This window comes from Porites lutea, chromosome 8, assembly GCF_958299795.1.
Source record: "Porites lutea chromosome 8, jaPorLute2.1, whole genome shotgun sequence".
Classification (NCBI taxonomy): domain Eukaryota; kingdom Metazoa; phylum Cnidaria; class Anthozoa; order Scleractinia; family Poritidae; genus Porites; species Porites lutea.
In genome coordinates this window covers 19,274,030-19,300,092 of record NC_133208.1, presented here as the reverse complement: position 1 = coordinate 19,300,092, position 26,063 = coordinate 19,274,030, and the positions used below count along the sequence as shown (strand labels likewise).

Sequence of the window (26,063 nt, the reverse complement as noted above, 5' to 3'; positions counted from 1 at the left end):
CAATTGTCTTGACGAAAGTTAGTCCTTTGAGAGGCAGTCAGTCCATCTGTACTCCCTTTTTTTTTTGACAATGATAATGATAATAGGGACAGGTCATTAGTTATGGAGAGGGGGAGGGAAGAAAAGAACGGGGGATCAAGGCTGTGTCAGATTCGCTAGAGGACGGGGCTAAACTTTTTTTTATAAAGAAGTTTATGGGGATCAGCAGTTTGATCGCCAGGTATATTTTAAGAGGGTTCCATTTGCCAAGTTATATAGCAGAGTACAAACAATATATGTGAAATTGCTAAATTGTACAATTTTATGGTAATCCATATTTTGTACAACATAGTCATTTTAATTTGACAGAAATTCTGATTGTACACTAAACTTCTGTGTTATTTCAAATTTAGCTAATAAAGAATCCAGAGTGACCTATCTGCTCTAATATTTGGTTTGACTGAATTTTCTTTTAACAAAATGCTTGTCATTTCAATAGCCCAAGAAGAACATGATAAAACAACAAAAAAGTAGTCCTTTTACAACTGTAGGAAAATCATTTGAAAAGAATTAAATTTTGCATGGTTATTACATTTGTGTTCACCAGGAAGGCACGATTTGTAAAAGCTATCACTCTTCTTCTATTTAACAAAACAACACTTTTTTGAGTCAACAGTACGTTACATGTATTTTATACTGTGTATAGCAAATAAAAGGAGATATGAGGTTGGGGGAGTCATCACGTTAATATTGAATAAAGAAGGGGGGTCACTTGCTATTTACATGGTCTGCAGGGGGGGCCTTACAGAAATTTTGATTTTTCCAACGTATTTTTCCCTCCCCCCTCTACATAAATAATGACCGGTCCCTAATAGTAGAACTTACATAGGGTCGATATATATATTCGCTATTTTCATCAGAAGTTTTCTGGCCTTCTCTTAGCCTGAGAAGCAGGCGTATTTTGCTTCCATCTTCGACGTTAATACTACCAGAAAGTTGGGACAGTCAAAAACTAATTTTAAGGGAGAGGTTGATGTGGAAGCCGTTTTACAACTCAAAATCCTACACGTCTATAAAGCGGCTTCCCAATGGTTCTAGAGGAGAAGAGACAGTAAAAAAAAAACAACAAAAACACAAGGTAAGTCATTTTTATTTCTATTTTTATCAAAAAATGGAATTCAGGTCTTGTTTATTTTGATACATTGTCTCAGCTGTTGTCCAACGAACTCCCATAGAGTTTGGGTCGCCTGTGCATAAACGAGCTGTGAAAAAGGATGCAAAGTGAAGTGACCATTTTTTCGCTTTTTTTTTTTTTTGAACCTCGTATTTTCTATCTCGCATGTCGCATTTTTATCTCGAACTTACCCTGAATTTTTAAAATCATCTATAATTATCTCTCGCATCTCACATATTGCCCCCTACTGGGTTCCGTATTGCGCTTCCCTGTGAAAAAAGAATGTAATGTACATACAGGGGCCTGTGTACATAATACGATCAGGAGCCGATTACTTCGGCTCCTGAAATCTTATAAAATAGCTGTAAAATTCATAGAGCAAAATTGCACGTTAGTATATTTCCTGGGAACATGCATATTTAAAACTTGACCTGGGCTTCGTTACCATTGGTACCAGAGGTTTTTCTCGCGTGCTGCGGCGGGAATCGTCGGTGTTGGACGAATCCCACATCTTCGCGCTTCGGGCATGTTCGGGTATATATTGTAATTGTCGTGTATGGGTCATGAAGTGTACTGTTACTCCTCTGCAGAATACCTCTTGCGGTGGTGTTTTGAATTGGCTAGCTAGGGCGGCAAGGTCTTGTTACTAAAGGTGAGAAAAGCTTTTAATTCACTTTTGATTCACTGTTGATACTTTAAGTTGATACCTTGGCGCGATGGGCAACCTTTGTCAAGTATAAGCTTAAATATAGAAGTAGAATTTTAACACTGATGAACGCGCATAATATTCGCCAGCGTCAGGTTAAGATATGTTTCTAGCAGTAGCGTGAGTTGTTAATTTGCTGCTTAGAATCCAGCTTTGGTATTTTAGACTTGCATACAGTTGACTCCCGATAATTCCAGCCTTCAAGGGAAATAGAAAAAAGTTCGAATTATCGAGGGTAAAATTATATAGAAAACGATCTGAAGAAAAATATATATGTAAATTGCTTCGAGTTAGCGGGAGGTTCAAGTTACAGAGGGTTCGAGTTACTGGGATTCGACTGAATCTTATAGCATAACCGACATTACCGTATATAGAATCTGGCAGTGACCTTGTGCTGCTTCTACACTACAGTTTGCATCTGATAGAAGCCATCTGATCTCAGGCGGCCCAAACTCAAGTTACGAGGAAAGGGCTGGTGTATTAAAGTAATTTACATACCACAGGTGACGCGTGACGTTTGTGGTGGACGCGCCGGTGTCGCGTTACTGGCAACCGCTGAAAATAAGAGACTTTGTATGAGAAATGAAATATTGAGATCTGTGAACGCTAAATAACGTTAAATCTAATTTTTTCTTCAAGGAAATGAATAAAAAGGACTTACATAGGATGCACTCCACTGTGTTTTGGTGTCTGCTTGTCACTTTACTGGTATTTTTGGCTTGATTGCATAACTACTTTTATGAAGCAGAGTGTGTAATTTGCAGGTTGCTGGTCGCAGGTTGCAGCTCATAATTTGAAGTACGCGCAAATGGTCAACGCTAAAGTGATTTTGAGAAAAAAAACTGTCTTTACAGCGTCATGCAAACTGGAAATATCTTTAGTCTGAGGAAATTGTTTTTTGGGAGTTAGATTTTGCAGCCGAAGCCCTGTAGATCAAAATTTCTCATCTTCACACTTAAAAATAACAAAGAATGGTAAAAAAACTGGATGTGGAAATCTCCAGTGGTTAATGATCTACCTTCCACAAGCCGGCTATCCACGGTGTGGATCCAACATAGATTTAATAGGAAGGTACGTTAACTGGTTTCTTTTTTCTATTAAACTGATATGAAATTTATTTTGTGTATAATCGAGTTGCACATATTAATTGCGTCACCATGGCTATGTAATTTCTTTTGTAGGTACGACAGTAGCAACTCTAGCAATAGCGAGGAGGAACCGGTATATGTAGTAGCCATGGACGCCAGGGGTGGACAGTAGTGATGAATTCGATGAAGGAGCGGCTGATCTCTCAGTGCAAGGTATAAGTAGCGGATGTTGCGACGAATTACGTCTGACTGGCCCTCAATGTTTGTGTTGCTCTCTCTAGGTACGTTCTTTTTATTTTGTTCTTTTGAAACTGTACTATTTTGGAAGTATTATGAGCATGATACTTGCGGCACGACCTTGTGTCACATATCAAATTCTAACGCCATGGTTAGCCGGCATGTAGAATCTCCACATCCGGTTTCTTTACCATTCGTTGTTATTTTTAAGTATGAAGATGAGAAATTTTGTTCTGCAGGGCTCTGGCAGCAAAATCTAACTCCCAAAAAACAATTTCCTGGTGCTATAGATATTTCCGGTTTGCGTGACGTTGTAAAGACAGGTTTTTTTTTTCACAAAATCAATTTAACGTTGATTGTTGCGTGTAATTCAAATTCTGACCTGCAACCTGCAACCTGCGACCTGCGACCTGCAGGTAAATAAGGTAACCTGCAAATTACACCCTCTGGTTATGAAGGGAGTAACAGTGGTTTTGCAATCAAGCCAAAAAAAAACAGTAAAACAACAAGCAGACACCAAAACACAGTGGAATATATCACATGTATGTCTTTTTTGTTATTTAGCATTCACAGATCTCAGTAATTTATACAAAGTCTCTTATTTTCAACGGTCGCCAGTAACACGACACTGGCTCGTCACCTATGGTATGTAAATTACTTTACCACCTTCCCTCATGACGTGAGTTTAGGCCGCCTGTGATCTGATCATGGTGTAGCCTGGAGGGAGAAGAAGCTTTTTTCAGCTCTTTTTCACCCTCAGCAGTTAACGAAATATCGGGGGGGGAATTTCCTTCACTGAAAAAAGAATATTTCATGGCTTATGATTTTGAAAAAGAAATCTTACACTGTTGACTAAAGTACAATCTTAATAAAAGGAATTCTACCAAATTTCATCAAAATCTAATTAGTAGATTTTGAAATATTGTCATCATTTGTCATTTTTGACAACTTCTGGGCATTTTCTCATCATGGTCTCATGTTCCGAATTGTCCTGGTTTAACTTAAAGTCCTTATGAACCATCCAAATATAAATGTCTTTAACACACAACTGAACCGTTGATTTGGCCATCTGTAACTCAACACTCAAGTCAGTCTTAAACGAGACATATATTTGGTAATTTGGGAGTCATCCACATATAGGTGCTACTGAATAGCGTGGCGCTTAAGGATCATCAATCGAAGAGGTGTAAACCAGATAAAGCAAGGGTCCCAAAACAGACCCTTGTGACACACCTTGATCCAGGCTTTTAAGAGAGGACTTGCTACTCTCAACACAGATGTACTGCTTATATGAAGTAAGGTATTGCTCATCTTTGGTGATCATTTCATTAATTCTCATGCTCCATCTGTTTGATCAGGTAGTGTTATTACTGGAAGAAATTGTGTGTGGGTAACTATTGGGGCTTAAAGGGTCAAATAGGAAGCTTAAGCAAAGGCATTTTTGAGTGACACCAACCAGAAGTGAGGCCTTTTCCCTTTTAATGTACCTCGATACTGCCAAATTTGTATTGCTTCAAGGTGATGTTACACAGGACGACTCACCACAACGATTTTTAGCGCAACACAGCGTTGCAATGCTGGAACAATGTCGTGACCATTCAAAACAATGTCGCAACAATATCGCAACACTGTGTTGCGCTAAAAATCATCATTGCAAATCGTCTCGTGTAACATCACCTTAAAAAGACAATTTGCTTAAACATTAATTTTGGCCAAAAACCAGCACCCAAGAATGCAAACAGTCAACAACAACAAGTTTATTGTACACGAAACAGTTTACAAAGAATAAATTAATGTAAACTGAAAAGGATAAAGGAAATATTTCACCCAAAATAGAGTGGACACATTAATTTGCTTCAAAGAAAAAGATCTCCGAGCCTTTTTTTGAAAACGACCATATGCTCGCCACTCAGGTTTCCCATAGTTCAGTGGTCAGAGCATTCCAACCTGTATCTGGAAGGTCATGGGTACAAATCCTGATGGGAAATGTACTTCAATTACAAGTATTTATGTTTCCATTCACACTCAGTTATTCTAACTGGTTTTATACTTATATCTACTTGCTCATCTGATGCAGGGGGTGGAGTGGCGGGGTGTTTGCTTACTGGTCTGGTGCTGTAGTTCATACCTTACCTGAAGCAAGTCGGTTTTTCATTAGATTGATCAGTTGTTAAACTATAAAGCATTTCAACCGGTATCTGGAAGGTCTTATGTTTGATTCCCAGTCCAAATTATTCTTTTCTAGTTAAATCATGATATTTTATTTATTTATCTTTATTTATTTACATTTCTATTCACAGACAGTTATTACTCACTTTTTCTTTGTTGTGATGTACACCCTGTAAGTGGCTTGTAAGTTTTCCTGTCTGGGGTCTGTTTCTTGAATGTCGTGGTAACTTTTTGAGCCTGAAATCAAATAGTAAATAATAAAGATCTAAAGATTATCAAAGCATGGTTCCTCACTATTAAGCCCATTAATTATCAGGACTAATGAGAAAAAAGCCTCAGATGCCATAGTCTGTACCCTGAATGATGTTGATCTTGTAGCCCCAACTAAATTGAGCTTGCTCTCATAGTTCACTGCTTAGAGAGTTCCATCTGGTATCTGAGATGTCATGGGTTTGATTCCTGTTGGAACCTCGCAATAACCCATGTTCAATACATGACTCGAGGCTTTACGGCAAATTGCAATATTTTAATGAGTCCATTGTCTCGTAATTACCAGGAGAGACTTAACCCCAATTAAACCCAACCAAACACCCTGTATAGAAATATGACCAGTAAGCCTTGTAGTCATGTTGGAATATTAATAATTTTATCTCGAATATGGGCTATTAGACCACCCACAGAAGTGGCTTATAGTCTTGTGGCTGAATATCCCCAAATCTTCTTGTCAGGGTAAGGTACTCACTTGATTAAAAGTTGGGGTTCGTTTCTTGAAAGGCCCAAAACTTTTCAGGCCCAAAGGCAAATTTTAAAGTCCAAACCTGCTGAATAGTAGCCAGTTCCTAGCCCATAAACCAGTCAATTTTGCTTTGTTAACTGATAGTTACGTTTTAACATTTTCAAAATTATTGAAACTTTGATCTTGATGTCAAACCCGGCAAACACAAAGCAGCTTTTCGGGCCGGGAAAGTTACCAGGACTTTCAAGAAACACACCCATTGGCCTTGAAAAATGCCGCGTGTAAAAGTGAATCTCGTTAATATTCCCCTCTCTAGAATTTTATAGTTGTGGCTTTGACTAATAATGATTCTTTTTTTCTGGCAATTGGAACTCTTAGGAGAACTACACTGTAGGTCAATGCCCTTCAAGTGTTTTCACCAAGCAGGGCAGCTAACGGCCCATGAAAGACTTAACCCTGGGAAAAAGCATTATGAATGTAAACAGTGTGGAAAGTGTTTGAGCGATGTAGGAAGCTTAAAAAGACATAACAAAGTTCACACTGGGGAAAAGCCTTATGAATGTAAACAGTGTGGCAAGTGTTTTAGTGAAGCAGGAACCTTAAAGAGACATAACAAGGTGCACACTGGAGAAAAGTCTTATGAATGTAAACAGTGTGGCAAGTGTTTGAGTGATGCAGGAAGCTTAAAAAGACATAACAGAGTTCACACTGGGGAAAAGCCATATGACTGTAAACAGTGCGACAAGTGTTTTAGCGCACCAGGAAACCTAAGGAGTCATGAAAGAGTTCACAATGGGGAAAAGCGTTATGAATGTACACAGTGTGGAAAGCGTTTTATCCAAGTAGGAAACTTACAGAAACACAACAGAGTTCACACTGGGGAAAAGCCTTATGAATGTAATCATTGTGGCAAGTGTTTTAACCAACCAGAAAGCTTAAAGAAACATAACACTGTTCACATTGCAGAAAAGCTTAACGAATGTAAGCAGTGTGGCAAGTGTTTTAGGGACGCAGGACACCTAAGAAGACATAAAAGAGTTCACACTGGGGAAAAGCCTCATAAGTGTAAACACTGTGGCAAGTGTTTTAGCCTAGCAGAAAACTTAAAGAAACATCAAAGAGTTCACACGGGGGAAAAGCCTTATGAATGTAAACAGTGCGGAAAGTGTTTCAGCGAAGCAGGAAGCTTAAAGAAACATCAAAGAGTTCCACACCTTATCAATGTAAGCACTGCAGCAGTGCTTTAGTAAAGGACGAACCTTGAAGAAGTATGAAATACAATATTGTTATTCATACTCGGGTAACGTCACTTGAATGTTGCCAGAAAAACGACTATCCATCTTAACGTTTCCGGTGTGAGGGGAAGAGAGTAAAAGCGGAAGACATTGATTTTAAAGCCACAATTGACAAACAACCCACAATAATAATATGGAATAATATGGAAGGCATGCGATCAGCAATTGTGGAGAGACACAGTTGTGGGATTTTTCAAGAGGAGATGAGTAGTGAAGCTCTTCTTTAGCATTATGAAAATCATATGACATATACCTGTATAATTATGTGAAGATGTTACTTAAGTGAAAAATGCTTTCCGCTGTATAAAGTTTTCCTTCGTTTAATTTAGTTCCATTTTTTTTTTCATCACAATATTTTGTTTTCTTCCGTGTCTTAACAGCTACAATGAGGGACAAAAGTGTTGAGACACTTCTATAAAATGGCCCCTTTTTGAACAGTGGACATAGCTATCCAAGGTAAACACTCCTGTTCAATATCCATGACTCCAGTTATAGCACGCTTTTTTGAAGGAACTGTATACCATTGCTACAGTAAGAAAGTCTTTGAGGGAAATCTGACGGGCACCCAATATTTGTATACGGAGGGCTGCTGTTGTACGGACACCTTGATTCAAATACATGTACAGTAAGTTACTTGAAGGCACTTGACGATAAGGATTTTAACTATGTTGCTTTTTGCAATGGATTTTTGAAAGCCTTTGATAATGTGAAACACTCATTAGTTGCGGAAAAGTTAAAGGCTCTTCATCTTGATCCATATGTTGTTAACTGGTACCTAAGCATTCTAATGGATAGGAAACAAAGACAAATATTTAACCCGAACAAAGGAACAACCCAGGGTAGTGTAAGTGGGGGCCATCTTTTGGCCATTACCAGCATAATCAAATAGTCCGACGACACCACCCTGCTAGTCAAAGTAAGTATTAACAATGAAATAGATCTTTCTCAAGAGGTTGTCAATCAGTTTTTGAGTTGGACACAAGATAATGCCATGGCATGTAATCCCAAAAAATGCAATGAACTGATACTTTGCAAGAGGGTTGCTCATGATATAGAACCTGTGAACAATATAACCCAAGTTTCTTGTTTAAAAGTGTTAGGGGTTACCTTACAAAGCAATCACAGATTTAGTGAGCATATTTAACAATTATTCCTCGAGCGCGAATGGGCTCTGTGTCAGTAGCCCATGAGGCCGAAGGCGGAATGGGCTATTGACTCGGAGGCCATGAGGGCGAGAGGAATAATTGTTTTAGTAAAAACCAAATAGGTAGTCAAAAATATCAAGACAAAACAACTTTAGCTAGCAAAACGGGATTCAGCCGCCATTTTTCAAAGCCGGCGCTTTTCGCTACTAGTGGGCTATAACATATAGCCTAGTAGTAGCTGAACCAATCAGAACGCAGCATGGATAATAGACCACCAGTTGGATTTTACTAATAAGGTTAAGCTGCAGGAGGCGAATAAGTGCCTGTCATATTGTTGTGTTCACACTTGCGGCGTTTCATTTGATGCATATTAGGTACATGTTAACTTCTTTTGTATAAATTCTGCAATTTACAAGAGTTGGTTTTCCAGTCTTTGTGTCGCCCAGTTTCCACGGTCAAATGTCTTCTCGCAATGACTTCTTATTTCACGAATGAAAACAGGCTTTGTTCTTAAGTTCAGCTCAGTGGCGGATCCAGGGGGAGGGTCCGGACCCCCCCCCCCCCCCCCCCCATCAGAGCTGGCGCTTGTTTGACACAAATTCTTACATCGGCAGGGTCGTTTATCACTTTTTCCTTGTTATCTGGCTGATTTTTCCTCAATGAAACGGGCGTTGCACTTTGCCACTAAACTGTATTCCAGGGATATTAAAAATAAAACCCTCCTACGATCTGTTCGCAAAACAAAATTTTCCAGGGGTATTAAAAAATAATTGTTTTTGGCTACCATCATATGAACTGCTCGCAAAGCAAAGTTTCCTGCGCCAACGTTCACAAATTGAAAAACACGTGGTCGTTTCTTCTGGGAAGTCAGTAATTTGCCACAAAAAAGTTCAGCAGTCCTTTCTGAACCAAAGTTTGGACCCTCCCTTAAAATATTCCTGGATCCGCCTCTGCTGCTTATTCACTTGCGTATCCTTCACTTTAGATTTTTTATGTCGTCTTTACATCTCTCTGCAACCTTTGGAGAATTTCTATATTTGTTAAACGGCCCTGTCTGTTTATTCAGACTTGACGAAGCACTTCATTCCAGAAAGATGTAAAATATTTCAACTTTATAGTGAGTTGACTAACTTCTCCCCCTACACAAAGGAAAATAAGGAAACAGTGAGGAAATAATCTCTTCCATACTTTAGTTCAATTTCGATTTTTAACCCCTTTATTTTCTATGCGGATAATCTACGAAGCTGTGTGTTTTTTTGTCCTTGCTCGGTAACCATTGGTTACTTGAGGGAGCTACTTGTTATCTCCTTGTTTTTTCCGCGCACTTGAACATCCATTTATCCGCTTTTTCTACAAAAACGGACTAATAATATTCAAATTTTTCCCTGGACTTGTCCAACTTATTTCAAAATTCCGTTTTCAACATACTTCGTAGACATTCACAGAATTTAGAACAAGGCTTTGGGGCTTTTTTGTGGGTAAGCCTGCATTTGTAGATCAACAACTATCTCCATTAAATGCCCACTTCCTGAAGAAAAACAATGAAATCGCACGCGCCGTCTCGAACTCACGATTTTTCGCTCTGATCATATGCGGTATACTGTACGTTAAGGGAATATTAACGGATTAACAGCTTCTTATTAGTAGTTCCTGTTTGTTAACGCATGTACAGTTTGGTCTCGACGCTGTACAAAAGTTCGCAATGGCCTTCTGTTAAACGAACTAACACGGTTAGTTCATTCATTCATTGCTTTGATTCAAAGTTGCAATGGGCACGCAATACATGCGAACGTAAACAAGCCAAGCGACGCGAATGTCCGCCGCAAGACGTGTCACAACACAGCATTTATCTTCGTTACATAGCGCACGGCAAACAAATCTGCAAAAGAAAACAACCTTTTTGAAAAAAAAAAAAACAAGGTACACTGAGTGAAACAAACTATTAAGTGATTTAAATTTCCCCTTTGGAAAATAATCTTCCTCGCAGCACACAAAGAAATGTGAATGGTTTGGCATATTGCCAAGAGTTTGACAAAATTTTTGTTCTCAGTTGTCGAGCGCCAAAGAAGATGGCACTTGAATGATACATAATTTCATTGCATATTTTTTGAAAGGAGGTGATTCCTTAAAATCGTATTGAGCAAAATGACCTCGTAAACAAGTCGTTCTTTCAAGGTGGAACCGTAAATAGGACAGAGTCCAAAATCTTCACATGCAAACCGTGTTCTGCTTTTAAAACCTTTGGGTTAATTAGATTAAGTCGTATTCTCTCATACACGAACCACGAAAGCGGAAAATGCCAAAGCTTTCACGTGCAGACTGCCTGGCAATACAACTCAAAGTATAAAGGGCGTAATCACATGAGCCACGGAAGCAATGCGCATGAACAGTGTGTTACCCGCTGTCCTGTTTCTCGTTTGGTTCATTCGCCGGGCCACCCCGAAAGCGTGATTACTTGGAAAATGTCCACCAGGGTTCCCAGCATTACAATACCGGGATCCCAGCTAACCGAGTTGGCTCACTTGTCATATAATCGCAAATTGATTGTTGTTGCGTTAAACTAAGGTGCCGGGTCTTACTTGCTGTGTCCTTTTCCTGCGCACTTGAACATCAGTTTATCCGCCATATACCACGAAAACGAACTAATAATATTCAAATTTCTCTCCGAAATTGTCCAACTTATTTCAAAATACTGTTTTGGACATTCTTCGTAGACATTCCCAGAATTTAGAATACGCCGCTTTGTGGCTTTTTTCTGGGTGAGCCTGCATTTGTAGATCAACGACTATCCCCATTAAATGCCCATTTTCCGGAGAAAAGCAATGAAATCGCACGCAGTTTCACACTCAGAATTTTTCGATCTGATCATATGCGGTATATTTTATGTTAAGGGAATATTAACGGATTGACAGCTTCTTATTAGTAGTCACTGTTTCTTAACGCATGTACATATTGGTCTCAACCCTGTTCAAAAGTTCGCAATGGGCTTCTGTGAAACGAGCTAACACAGCTATTAAAAGTGCATAATTTTATTGGATTGGTTATTTAAACGAAATCTTACTTAGGCCGCCGTTTAAATTTGGACCTCCAGATATCTTCCTGTTTGGGCCATTTTAAGAAGGTGAATGCTTGTCTAGTTTAGTATGCTTTCGTGAAAGTGTTCGCGCTATAAATGTTGTTTAGATAAACGCTTTGGGCAAACCAAAAAATACCCTAGAATGCGGTTTGGACCTCTGTTCAAATAACCGGTCCATCGCGTTTTTGAAGGTAAGCAGAAAAATTAGTTTGAGTAGCTCAATTACAGTTATTTTATTTATTTGATTGTTTGTTTGTTGTTGTTGTTATTGTTGTTGTTTTTGCATGTAGCGAGTTCAAAAGTTGCAATTATTTAATTCTATTTTCAGTTTAGTCGAGGATGTACAAAACATTGCAAAAATTGTTTGGATTTCTTATATCAGTATATTACAATCTTGTTTGTTGAACAGTAAGGAATATAAATACAAGCCACCAGATGTCCCTTTTGTACAAGTATACACATCACTGAGAAATATGACTGATCTCCAGCGATTTTTATGCTTTTGCATTAAGGCAGGTTTGGCAACCAATTGAAAAGTTGCTCACATTCTTTTGTATTGATCCGTTAATCAAGGTTTATTTTCCCTATCTATTCACAGATTTACATTTATATAACCAACATATAATAAGGAGCAGGAGTTCCTAACATCTTAACATACCATGTGTTTGGCTTACAAGGAGACCCCCTCTGGGAGGTAATACAGTCAAGACCAGGTCTAAAATGGCCGGCGTAGCAGGCGCTTGGAAGTAGTGGCCGCAAGAAAGAACGGGCGCGTGACAGGGAGACACGCGAGAGGAGAGCAAGCTCCTGTTGCGCCCACTACTTCCAAGCGCTTGCTACGCAGGCTAGGTCTAAGACGGACAGCTTTGAGACCGTCAGATCATGGTAGATCAAATGAACAAATGAATCCTTTTCCAGATTGGATCTATCGGTTCATTTTATCCACCATGATCGGAGAGATCTCGGATCACTGATCCTGATCCGCATCATCCCAAAGGAACGTACCGTAACTGTCCATCTTATAGAGAGTCAAAAGGAGTAAAGAAAGGTAGGGACCAACTCTAGTTGTCCGTTTTACAGAGCTGTCCGTGTATTATAGTTGTCCTCTAAAACAAAGTAGTGGTATTTCTTAGCGGAGCATACGCCCGTCCATCCGTACAGACTCCCCGTACGGGGGAGTCAAAGGGTGAATTCATCTTGCGGGGATTTATACTAACTTTTACTGTCTGAAACCTGTGGCGAGGCATTCACAAAGAAACAAAATTGCTGTTCCTTAGTGAGGTAGGAGGCAGCTGGAAATCACCCAAGTTAGTTCTGTTCCCTTCCTGTGTTACATGAAGAACTATTTTCACAGATTTCTTTAACTCGTTAATGCGAAATGCGGTTAAAAACGGATTCGCGGCTGAATTGAGGAAAAGAAAGGTGACACTTGCCTCTACGAGCACAAAAAACCAGTTTTGTTCACCACAACTCGCGCAGTGAGCTGCAATTATAATTGCCACAAAATATGGAGTGAGCGAAAGAATCAGACATGCTAAAATAAAAAATGAAGTTGTTGCGAATTTTCTCTCCATTTGTGCTCTTTTTACTCGTCGCATATCTTGAAGTGTTAAGTTGCCGGGCGTTGCGAATGCCGTTTGTCTTTGAAGACCAATCCGAGATGATTGCTTCCTCAAAACGAAAAACATTCCCAAATAACATAAAGTGCTGGTGGAAAGAGGAAAAACGGCGTGCAAATATTGGTCTACGTTTCTGTAAACTTCAACTGAAATGCCAGGATGAAGTTGGAGCAGGGCGAAAATCAAGGAGAAGATGATCATCGCTGTGTTGAAATAGACGAGTTTCCGTGGACCGACTTTGCGGAGATGAAAATGAGGAAAAACAACCGCTTTAAAGCGATCGACCGACATCGCGGTTACCAGGAGAATAGAACTGTTGATTGCTGCGTACCCGATTATTCTTAAAATGTCTCCTTCTTGAGGGAGGCTATGGTCGCCAAACGCGCACAGAAATCTGATTGTTGTTTCTCCAATGCATACTACGGTGCCGATGAAGAAATCCACTCCAGAAATAAACGCCAAAAACACAGAGAAAGCTTTTCGAAAGCAACGAAGAGGGTTTCTGTAAAGTGCGTACAAGACGATGCCATTAGGAACTACAATAAGAAATGACAGAATCATAAACGATATACCAGTACCGAGACAAATTTCCTTCTCAAAATGGATTTCCATTGATAACATGAATCACAGGGTATTTGCAGCTTCTTGTATCTGGTTCTTTTCAATCAAGCGCTTGCACACCAACCAATTCAGTTGCTTGTTAAACCAGCTCAACATTTATTTATCATTAAAATACACGTGCGTTGTATTGGTTGTCACTGAGGTTTAATATCTAAGCACTTATTTGCATTCCGTGCAATTCCGTGTTGAGAAGGGTAATAGGAAGCAAGATGTAATAATCTATATTTGAAGTAGAGTCTGTACCATGCGGTAAAAAGTTTAGATAAAATTCAGTCATTTAATTGGACGAGAGAGTTTTAAAATTACACCTGCTCAAATAACTGTCTTCATCAAAAACCTATGCAAAAAGGGGGAAGCACCTGTCAAATTTTACAGGTAGTTTTAAATGGAAATTCAGTTTTTCCGGTTGAACAAACGTTGTTGATGGCTCAGGAGCCCATAAACCGGGGCCTGCAGCAACTTCATATACTCGCGTCGTGTAACAGCGTTTTTACCGACCAGTTTATTTATACCGAAACCATTTTTGGGCGAATTTAGAATAGTCCCACAAAACAGTAAGCAAAACTACAGATCTAAAAATGGTATTTTTGGTCTTTGATTAATGACATTTAGTTTTCAAGTTTGTCTCCTTTTGATATCTAAAATTTCGAATACGCTTATAAATGGAGCGGACCTTTCTTTTTCTCGAGAAGAAGTGGGCATGCTCTAAGCTGTATCTAAAAAGCAGAATAGGATGGATATTAGAGTCAAGTCACTTCTGAAGTCTCTTAGGCCAGGGCGTAGCCGGGTGTATCGAAGCAGTCCAGCTACCACGTGACAGAGCGTTCATTCTTCCAAAATTCGTCCTAATGCGCTTTGTTAACCTGTGATATACACTTTTGTGAAAAAAGAAGAGGAACTATCATTTTCAGTAGATATTGAAGAAAAATAACGTTTGCATGCAAATTTCATTTTTTGAGAGGCTTAAAAGTGTTCGAAACGACTTAAAACTTTCTTTACACTCACCGATGGTTAGCTTAAAAAAAAAAAGAAGGCGTCATTAATAAACTACTATATCAAAGTTACGTGTGCCTCTAAGTGAGCCCGTAAATTACTACGTAAAACAGTAACTTACGAGAGCGCTAAGTGTGTTCTATGCAACACCCGTTAGTGTACCCATAACGGATTCGTAAGTGACCTACTTAAGTGGGCACTTAAGTGTAGGTTTTATGCAACCGGGCCCAGGAGCCCATCACACAGTGGTGGATCCAGGGGAAGGGTCTCGAGGGTCCGGACCGCCCTAATCCTAACCCTAACCTTAACCTTAACCATCCCCTATCAGACCTGTTTATATCAAAGGTAAATATTCTACTGTTCAATAATTCATTATTATCAACTATTCCCGGATTTGTCATAACTTGAATGAATAATTAATGAATGCAACAAACACTTTTAAAAACCGTGTAATTACTATATGTATTCCAATCATCTTTTACTGGCCCTCGGGTAAACCTTTTTTTAACCAGATCACGGCCTCTTTTCTTTTTCAATAAGGCGCCCTGCTGATTAGTCGAGTCATTAAATGTCTTTTTTGAAGAATAGGACAAAACATCGCCAGAGTCTCCACGGTGCAGAAGTGTATTGGTTTATTATCACCAAATAGCCAATTTTTTCAACGCGGTGGTAACTACACATTTTCTTAATACATTTGCATAGATTATTAACAATTGTATTAAAGTGGGATTGTAATATGTTTATATACAATTTTGATAGGGTTCATAGATCAGTGACTGATTGGAGGACAAAGTCCCTTAAGAGAACTGTTGAAACAGCCTCGTATTGGAAGTGAATCAAGTCAAAAATGGTAAACCACTTCGAAAAACAAATCTGTCTCGGCACTGGGATATCTTTTTTGTTTCTTTCGCTCTTGATTATGGTTCCAAATGGCATCGTCTTGTTTGCACTTTTAAAAAATCCCCTTTGACTGCTTCAGAAGACCTTTCTCAATCTTTTTGAAGTTTATTCCTGCAGTAGACTTCTTCACTGGCATCATAGTATGTTCAGGGCAAGCCTTGACGCGACTTCTATGTGCTTTCAGCGACAGAAGCATTCCTCGAGAAGGAGACATCGTAAGAATATTCGCTTACACAGCAATCAACAGTTCTATTCTTTTAGTGACTGCAATGTCTGTAGATCGCTTCACAGCTCTTGTTTTTCCCCTCCTCTTTCTTCGTAAAGTCAAACAACGAAGCCTTGTCTTTATAAGCACAGGGTTGGTTATTTTCTCAGCAATTTTTGCAGCACTCTAGCTCTCTAGTATTTCAGTTGATGTTTACCGTGTCATAGACCAGCATTTAAACACTACATTTCCTCTTTGTGTTACTACCTTATGCTATCTGGGGATATTTTTTGCTTTGAGAAGAAAATCATCTCGTATTGGATTTGAAACAAGGCGTACAATACCAAGCAGTGGAACAGTTCAAGACACACGACAAGCAAAAAGGGCAAAGATGGAGCGAAAATTAGCCACAACGTCATTTTTCATTTTATTTTTTCTCTTTCTTTCCCTTATCCCTTATTTAGTGGCTGTTATTATTTCAGCCAATTGTAAAAAGTGTGGTGAGCAAAAGTGGTTTTTAGTGCTCATACAATCGAGTGCCTTGTTTCTCTTCCTCAATTCAGCTGCGAATCCAGTATTAACCATATTCCGCTTAAGGGAATTGAAGAATCAGTTAAAATAATTCTTCATCTGATACAAGAAGGAAATGAAAGAAGTCTGTATTTTGAATGACTTTCAACTGAAGATTACTTTACTAAGAAGCAGTAATTCTGTTTTTGTGTGGGTAAGTAACCACAAGGTGCCAAAAGCCGGTAAGATTGTCTAGAAAACTGTTAAATTTATGTAGTTTTTAGTATGGCTTCATTTTTATAAAGTTAAACAAGCGGTCGGTACCATAGAAGATAAAGATTAAGACTGCACTATATAAGAGATAACGATGAATCAAAAATTAACTACAGTAGTATACTATGTTGGAAATTAAGCCCCTTTTCGGACTTCCCTTGGACTTCCCACACACTAATTTGTATTTCCTGCATACTAATTTAGTGCCTTGCTCCATATATAATAAAGTGGATAGTCGTTTCTTGAAAGAACACAATAGGCTTGCCTCGACTTGCCCGTGAAGTAACTTGAGCCAGGTTTACGGAACGTCCATTAAAAGGAAAATAGGAATAAGAGAAGCGATCACCCAGCAATGCGAGAAACGGTTTCCTATATCTTATTTAGCACTAAAACTCAGATATTAAACAATTATTGGATGAGGTTTTTGTGATATCCTAAATAATCAAGGTCGAGGTAAGTGTTATCCGCCGAGCCGAGGGCCGAGGCTGATAACACTTACCGAGACCTTGATTATTTAGGATATCACATAAACCAAATCTAATTGTTTTATTATACATTGATTTGAAGAAAATAACGACAAAAACACCGTCGCAAGGAACCTGAATTGATATTGTTATTGTAAATCATGCATTGCGCGCGCAACTTACAGATAAGTCAGTTATCTGCTAGCAGATAACTGACTTATCTGTAGGTTGCGTTGATATCCAAAATTAGCTGTAGGCTCTTAACCATTGAGAAGGCAGATAGTGAGTACAATGGATAATAAATAAACAAAACACATGCACAAAGTGGAGTTGAAAAGTCTTTATTTCAATTAAGTTTATGTCTTCTCATTTAGCGTTAAAACTCGGATATATCAACAAAACAAACACACATATACTCGAAGTGGAGCTAAAAAGTCTTTATTTCAATTTTGTCTGACTATTACAGAACCGCGTTTTCTCCTATCTATCTCGAGGAAATTTCGTCGTTGCTTGTCTGCGTCCTCCATAAAACGCGAAATTAGGCATGTCCACTTCGTAGTCGAGCAAAAACGGGCAGAGAAATGTACAAAAAAGCATGGTGCACGTGCAAAGTTCTTGTTTTGCTAATCAAACCTATTGTTCTTTTTTACGTTCTCGATACCGTCCGCGTCGTTGGATCTTAAAGTCCCTATTATATATGGACGAAGGCACTAAATTAGAATGCAGAAAATCCGAATTAGTATGCGGGAAGTGCAAGGGAAGTCCAAAAAGCGGCTTAATTTCCAACATAGTATACTACTAACTACGGATTGTACTTTATTTAAACAAATATACGAAATGCAATGAAGACTTTTTTTTTAATATCAATACAAAAAATTTAATTGAAACAAATTAAAATTAGCAAAGATAATTGCAAATCCCTTTTACTTTCATATAGAACTAAGGGCCTGTTTACATGGAGTGGGGGACCCCGGTCTAGTGGGGTAGGTTTCTTTTGTTTTGTGTCCCCCAGAGCGTAAAAACAAAAGAAACCAACCCCACTAGACCGGGGTCCCCCACTCCATGTAAACAGGCCCTAAGAAAATAACGTGACAAAAAAATAAACAACTTTAAGTGGATGACATTCAAATGATAATAGAAGGATTGAATGTAGCAAAAAATGCTGAAAGCTTGTAAATAGATGAAATATTTATAACTTATAAATAACTAAAACACCTGTATTTAAGTTATCAAGAGAAATGAAACGCCAACTTATAGTGGGGTCACGTGTCGAGCTGATATAAGCTCGTCTTGATCAGTAAAATTTCGCCGAAAGCAATAAATTCCACCCTTACAATACAACAAATTCCCAGGCCTACCGTCTATCGTATTGTCGAACAACAATAAGAAGTTCTCGCCTGTTTTTTTCAAGGACCTGAGTTTTTTAATTCACTTAACAACAAGGTCATCAACTCTAGATCCCTTTCCTCCTTTAAGAAAATATAGGCAATATAGGCCAGGAAAATATGTTTTACGATATTCTTAATCGAAAAAAACCCTTTCCTGACTATAAAAACAAATAGTTCGAAAAGTCGAAAAATTGACATTTTTCCAAAGGGGTTAACCCATGGTTTTGGCAGAAAAAGGGCCATTTTTCCAACTTCTTTTTTTAGGCAATATAGGCCAGGAAAATGTCCCTTACGATATTCTAGAACGAAAAAACGCTTTTCTATGGTATAAAAACAACAAGTTCAAAAAGACGAAACACTAACATTTTTCCAAAGGGGTTGACCAATGGTTTTTCTCCAAAAATGGCCGTTTTTTCAACTTTTTTTTTTTTAGCCAATATAGGCCAGGAAAATGTGTCTTAAAATATTCTACAACAAAAAAACGTTTTTCTAGGCTATAAAACCAGCAACTTCAGAAAGTCGAAAAAACTGATATTATTGGTCCAAAAATGGCCATTTTCTCAACTTTTTTCCTTAGGCAATAAAGGCCAGAAAAATGTATTTTACGATATTCTAGAACGAAAAAACGCCTTTCTATGCTATAAAAACAAGAACTTCAAAAAGTCGAAAAATTGACATTTTTCCAAAGGGGTTAACCCATGGTTTTGGTCCAAAATAGCCATTTTTCCAAGTTCTTTTTTTTTAGGCAATATAGGCCAGGAAAATGTCTTTTACGATATTCTAGAACGAAAAAACGCCTTTCTGTGCTATAAAAACAAGACCTTCAAAAAGTCGAAAAATTGACATTTTTCCAAACGGGTTAACCCATGGTTTTGTCCAAAAATGGCCATTTTTCCAACTTTTTTTTTTTAGGCAATAAACGATAGGAAAATGTCTCTTACGATATTCTACAACGAAAAAACGCCTTTCTAGGCTATAAAAACAACAAGTTCAAAAAGTCGAAAAATTGACATTTTTTAAAGGGCTTAAACCATGGCTTTGGTCCAAAAATGGCCATTTTTCCAACTTTTTTTTTAGGCAATAAACGATAGGAAAATGTCTCTTACGATATTGTAGAACGAAAAAACGCCTTTCTAGGCTATAAAAACAAGAAGTTCAAACAGTCGAGAAATTGACATTTTTGCCAAGGGGTTAACTCATGGTTTTGGTCCAAAAATGGCCATTTTTCCAACTTTTTTTTCTTAGCCAATATAGGCCAGGAAAATGTCTTTTACGATATTCTAGAACGAAAAAACGCCTTTCTAGGCCATAAAAAGAACAAGTTCAAAAAGTCGAAAAATTGACATTTTTCCAAAGTGGTTAACCCATTGTTTTGGTCCAAAAGTCGGAATTTATCCAACTTTTTTCAAATTAACATTTTTGCCAAGGGGTTAACTCATGGTTTTGGTCCAAAAATGGCCATATTTCCAACCTTTTTTTTTAGGTAATATAGGCCAGGAAAATGTCTTTTACGATATTCTAGAACGAAAAAACGCCTTTCTAGGCTATAAAAACGCATATCCCTAGTGATATGTGTTCTCCCACCTGGGAAACACATATCCATAGTGATATGTGTTCCCCCACTTGGGAAACACATATCCCTAGTGATATGTGTTCCCCTACCTGGGAAACACATCTCCCTAGTGATATGTGTTCCCCCACCTGGGAAACACATCTCCCTAGTGATATGTGTTCCCCCACCTGGGAAACACATATCCCTAGTGATATGTGTTCCCCCACCTGGGAAACACATAACCATAGTCATATGTGTTCCCCCACATGTATTCCAAAAGGGTTAACCCATGGTGTCTGCCCAAAAATGGCTATTTTTTCAACTTTTTTTTTTAGGCGATATAAACCAGGAAAATGTCTTTTACAATACACAAAAACGAAAAAACCTCTTTCTAGGCTATAAAAACAACAAGTTCAAATAGTCGAAAAATTCACATTTTTCGAAAGGGGTTAACCCATGGTTTAGGTCCAAAAATGGCCATTTTTCCAACCTTCTTTTTTTACACAATATAGCCTAGGAAAATGTCTTTAACGATATTGTAGAACGAAAAAACGCCTTTCTAGGATATAAAAACGCATATCTCAAGTGATATGTGTTCCCCCACCTCGAAAACACGTATCTCTAGTGATAAGTGTTCCCCTAACTGGGAAACACGTATCCCTAGTGATATGTCTTTCCCCACCCTGGAAACACATATCCCTAGTGATTTGTGTTCCCAAACCTGGGAAACACATAACCCTAGTGATATGTGTTCCCCCACTTGGGAAACACATAACCCTAGTGGTATGTGTTCCCCCCCCCCCTGGGAAACACATATCCCTAGTGATATGTGTTCCCCCAGATGGGAAACACATCTCGCTAGTGATATGTCTTCCCCGAACTGGGAAACACATATGCCTAGTGATATGTGCTCCCCCTCCTAAAAAACACATAACCCTAGTGATATGTGTTCCCCCAGGTCGAAAAGACATATCCCTAGTGATATGTGTTTTCCCACCTGGGAAACACATATCCTTAGTGATATGTGTTCCCCCAACTGGGAAACACGTATCCCTAGTGATATGTGTTCCCCTACCTGGGAAGCACATATCTCTAGTGATATGTGTTCCCCCACTTGGGAAACACATATCCCTAGTGATATGTGTTCCCCCATCTGGAAAACACATATCCATAGTGATATGTGTTCCCTTACCTAAGAAACACATTTCCCTAGTGATATGTGTTTCCCAGTGAGGGAACACACATCCCTAGTGATATGTCTTCCAATACCTGGGAAAAACATATCCTTAGTGATATGTGTTCCTCACCTGGGAAACACATATCCCTAGTGATATGTGTTCCCCCACCTCGGAAACACATATCCCTAGTGATATGTGTTCCCCTACTTCGGAAAAACATATCCCTTGTGATATGTTTTCCCCCAAGTGGGAAACGAATATCCCTAGTGATATGTGTTCTCCCACCTGGGGAAAACATATCCCTAGTTATATGTCTTCCCCTACCTGGAAAACACATATCCCTAGTGGTACGTGTTTCCCCACCTGGGAAACACATATCCCTAGTGATATGTGTTCCCTACCTCGGAAACACATATCCCTAGCGATATGTGTTCCCTCAGCTAAAACACACATTTCCCTAGTGATATGTGTTTCCCAGGTGCGGGAAGACATATCCCTAGTGATATGTGTTTCCCTACACGGGAAACAAATATACTTAGTGATATGTGTTCCTCTACTTGGGAAACAGATATCCCTAGGGATATGTGTTCCGCCACATGTATTCCAAAGTGGTTATCTCATGGTGTTGGTCCAAAAACGGCTATTTTTCCAACTTTTTTTTTTAGGCAATATAGGCCGAGAAAATTTCTTTCACGATATTCTAGAACGAAAACACGCTTTTCTGGGCCAAAGAAACGGGAAGTTTAAAAAATCGAAAGATTGACATTCTTCCAAAGGGGTTAAAACATGCTTTTGGTCCAAAAGTGGCCATTTTTCCAATTTTTTGTTTTTAGGCAATATAGGCCTGGAAAATGTCTTTTACGATATTCTAGAACAAAAAAACGCATTTCTAGGCTATAGAAACAAGAAGTTCAAAAACTCGAAAAATTGACATTTTTCCAAAGGGGTTAACCCATGGTTTTGGTCCAAATATGGCCATTTTTCCAACTTTTTTTTTTAGGCAATATAGGCCAGGAAAATGTCTTTTACGATATTCTACAACGAAAAAACACCTTTCTAATCTTTAAAATTAAGAAGTTTAAAAAGTTAAAAAATTAAAATTTTTTTTAAAGTGCTTACCAATGGCTTTAGTCTAAAAATGGCCATTTTTCGAACTTTGTTTTTTAGGCAATATAAGCCAGGAAAATATCTTTTACGATATTCTAAAACGAAAAAATGCCTTTCTAGGCCATAAAAACAAGAAGTTCAAAAAGTCGAAAAATTGACATTTTTCCAAAGGGGTTAACCCATGGAATTGGTCCAAAAATGGCCAATTTTCCAAGTTTTATTTGTAAGGAGTATAGACCAGGAAAATGTCTTTTACGATATTCTAAAACGAATAAATGCCTTTCTAGGCTATAAAAACAAGAAGTTCAAAAAGTCGAAAAATTGCCATTTTTTCCAAAGGGGTTAACCCATGGAATTGGTCCAAAAATGGCCATTTTTCCAACTTTTTTTTTTAGGCAATATAGACCACGAAAATGTCTTTTACGATATTCTAGAACAAAAATAACGCCTTTCTAGGCTATAGAAACAAGAAGTTTAAAAAATCGAAAAATTAACATTTTTCCAAAGGGATTAACCCATGGAATTGGTCCAAAAATGGCCATTTTTCAAATTTTCTTTTTAGGCAATATAGGCCAGGAAAATGTCTTTTACGATATTCTAGAACGAAAAAACACCTTTCTAGGCTATAAAAACTAGAAGTTCAGAAAGTCGAAAAATTGACATTTTTCCAAAGGGGTTAACCCATGGAATTGGTCCAAAAATGGCCATTTTTTTAACTTTTTTTTTAGGCAATATAGACCAGGAAAATGTTTTTTTACGTTATTCTACATTAAAAAAATGCCTTTCTAGGCTATAAAAACAAGAAGTTCAAAAAGTCGAAAAATTGCCATTTTTCCAAAGGGGTTAACCCATCGAATTGGTCCAAAAATGGCCATTTTTCCAACTTCTTTTTTTAGGCAATATAGACCACGAAAATGTCTTTTACGATATTCTAGAACAAAAATAACGCCTTTCTAGGCTATAGAAACAAGAAGTTTAAAAAATCGAAAAATTAACATTTTTCCAAAGGGGTTAACCCATGGTTTTGGTCCAAAAATGGCCATTTTTCAGACTTTTGTTTCGCCAATATAGGTCAGGAACATGTCTTTTACGATATTCTAGAACAAAAAAACTCCTTTCTAGGCAATAAAAACAAGAGGTTCAAGAAGTCTAAAAATGTACATTTTAACAACTTTTGTTTTAGGCAATATAGCATAGGAAAATGTCTTTTAAGATATTCTAGAACGAAAAAACGCCTTTCTAGGCTATAAAAAAAAGAAGATCAAAAAGTCGAAAAATTGACATTTTTCCAAAGGGGTTAACCCATGGTGTTGGTTTAAAAATGGCCATTTTTCTAATTTTTTTTTAAAGGCAATATAGGCCAGGAAAATGTCTTTTACGATATTCTAGAACGAAAAAACACTTTTCTAGGCTATAAAAACAAGAAGTTCAAAAACTCGAAAAATTGACATTTTTCCAAAGGGGTTAACCCATGGAATTGGTCCAAAAATGGCCATTTATATCAAGGCATGTGTTCTAAACAAGGCCCAACTCTGCACGAGCTCTGCTTGCATTTCCGGTCACGTACTTTCCGAAAAGGAACAGAATTAAAATATAAACAAACAACTGTGTTGGATAAATCTGGCCACGGTTGTGGCAGGTTTAATGAAATCAAAGCTAACATAATCACAACACATCGATATATGTAAACCGATTAACCTACTGAATAAAAAATGGGGCGACAAAAATCCGCCACAAGCCACACAACTGTGGCTGAAGCCTCACAAAAAGAAGCAAAGCTCGCGTGAAAACTGGAAAGCGAAAAATTGTTGGACACTTTTAAAACTATGAAGAAGAAGAAGAAAATAAAAATTTGTCAATACTAAACGTGACGTCAACGAAACGGCAGCCCTTGTCTGAACCGTGAAATTGAACGTCTGGTACAAATTAGAGAGATGATAATCGATAGGAAAATTCGGACTTAAAAATTGTCAACCAAGTAGCAGCCCAATGACTGACCTACGCAACCAGCATAAGAACAAAAGTACTAAAAAACCGCCTAACATTAAGACAAGGGAAACGAGAAATAATGCCAGCCAAGTAGCAGCCCAATGACTGACCTACCAAAAAGGCATAATAACAGAACGAACTAAGTCATACGAAAGGAGAACTAATGCCAGCCAAATAGCAGCCCAATGACTGACCCATTCAGCCGGCCTAAAAGCAGAATGAATAAGATTAGGAACTAACAACTCAAAGGTCAGTTAAAAATGGTTGTCTAAGCCCACCAAGTAGCAGCCCCATTGTCTGACCTACTTTCGACACGTTGGCAAATCAATTAATTAGCGTGAAGAACTTCCGACCTCAAATAAACTTTAAATGCGTCGGATTTCCAGCGACCAAGAGCACGAATTTGCGCGTCAGAATAACCTTGTTCAGCGGCATGGCACGCGCCGCCAATGCGAAAGCTATGAGTCTTGTACCGACTACTGTCCAGACCACAGTAAGATAAGCACTGCTGAAGTGCGACATTGAATTGGTGAACAGAGATGGCGGTCTGATCAGCGTGACAAAAAAGTGGCCCTGGACGAGTTCCCCTGATATTACAATACTGATATAGGGCTGTAACAGGGCAAAAAGTGGAAGAGACATCCTTGGCAAGTAAAATGTCAAAAGGTCTGCGACTAGCGTTATGCTTATACTCGGTAATAGTAATCTTTGCCCCCTGCACTTGGCCTTGACGAAATAAGAATGTTAGATTACTGTACTGAACGACAGAACGCGCAAATCGTGTGCTCTTGGACGCCAGCTCACCTATGCGAAAAAGACCGTAAAACGCGACAAGAAACATCGTCGAAAAAAGAGAACGTTGAAATGCCGAAGAGTTAGAAAAAGTAAGAGAGCGAATCAGCTGGTGCGATATGGGCCGTGTAATTGGCAGACGAATGTCCGACGGCTGTTGACGGCTCAAAGCTGTCAACAGCTTGTCAATTAGAAAAGATTTGGTAGGGTCATTAAAACCTTTAAGCTTATGTGCATAGGAAATGGCAGAAAGATATGATTTTATGGTGGAACAGGCCAATTTACGAAACGAGAGATAAGAAATAAAAAGAGGGATACAAGTAGGGGGTAAAGGTAAAGGAGGATTGGTTGAACCGTACAAGTGAGCATAGAATTGGCGGAAAACGACCCACGCACGCTGATACAGGCGCCGCGAGCTGGCTGTGAGAGTAGAATTTAGTAGACCTGTCAAGTTAGCACCCAACTCTTCGGCAATAGGTTCTCGGGGATAGGGGTCGGGAGCTGGTCGGCTTCTGGTGAAAGTTCCTTGAACTTTGTTACCTGGGAACGTGAAATGTAATCGGCACTAGAATTGATTAACCCAGGAATATGGCGAGCTTGAAATATTATGTTATGTTTGAGGCAACTTAGCACTAAATCCCTTAATAGCACCATGATACCCTGGTGTTTAGACGTCTGATTATTAATAATGTCAACAACGGCGGCATTGTCAGTGAAAAATATGATACGTTTATCTGCCATTATGTGCCCCCAAATATGAACAGCAATGACAATGGGAAAAAGCTCCAAAAGCGCGATGTTATAAGATTTCCAGTGGTTCGGCCAAGTTCCGTGAAGCCAATGGCGATCAAAGACCGCACCAAAACC

General features: G+C 38.6%; 2 protein-coding genes across 3 annotated transcripts; one reads left to right on the top strand and one right to left on the bottom strand.

The window, feature by feature from the left end:
* Positions 1–1,748: 1,748 nt before the first annotated feature.
* On the top strand, positions 1,749–9,026 carry LOC140946812 (uncharacterized). Of its 2 annotated transcripts, none has more exons than XM_073395923.1 (2): positions 1,749–1,805; positions 6,468–9,026. In XM_073395923.1, the coding sequence occupies exon 2, from the start codon at positions 6,488–6,490 to the stop codon at positions 7,334–7,336; it is 849 nt and encodes a 282-aa protein (XP_073252024.1). In that variant the 5' UTR covers positions 1,749–1,805; positions 6,468–6,487; the 3' UTR covers positions 7,337–9,026. The 2 variants fall into 2 exon arrangements, with proteins under 2 accessions (XP_073252024.1, XP_073252023.1); XM_073395922.1 differs by lacking the exon at positions 1,749–1,805 and adding an exon at positions 3,003–3,228.
* A 3,826-nt stretch (positions 9,027–12,852) lies between these two features.
* LOC140945305 (melanocyte-stimulating hormone receptor-like) lies at positions 12,853–13,889 on the bottom strand. Its single transcript, XM_073394345.1, has one exon. The coding sequence runs from the start codon at positions 13,843–13,845 to the stop codon at positions 12,853–12,855; it is 993 nt and encodes a 330-aa protein (XP_073250446.1). The 5' UTR covers positions 13,846–13,889.
* Positions 13,890–26,063: the final 12,174 nt, after the last annotated feature.

What these genes read in the sequence shown, in the direction of transcription:
- LOC140946812 (XM_073395922.1), top strand. Translation starts at nt 3,174, where the DNA reads ATGTTGCGACGAATTACGTCTGACTGGCCCTCAATGTTTGTGTTGCTC. An exon ending in GTTTGTGTTGCTCTCTCTAG is followed by an intron (nt 3,229 to 6,467) that starts GTACGTTCTTTT and finishes TGGAACTCTTAG; the next exon opens with GAGAACTACACTGTAGGTCA.
- LOC140945305 (XM_073394345.1), bottom strand. Translation starts at nt 13,845, where the DNA reads ATGTTATCAATGGAAATCCATTTTGAGAAGGAAATTTGTCTCGGTACT.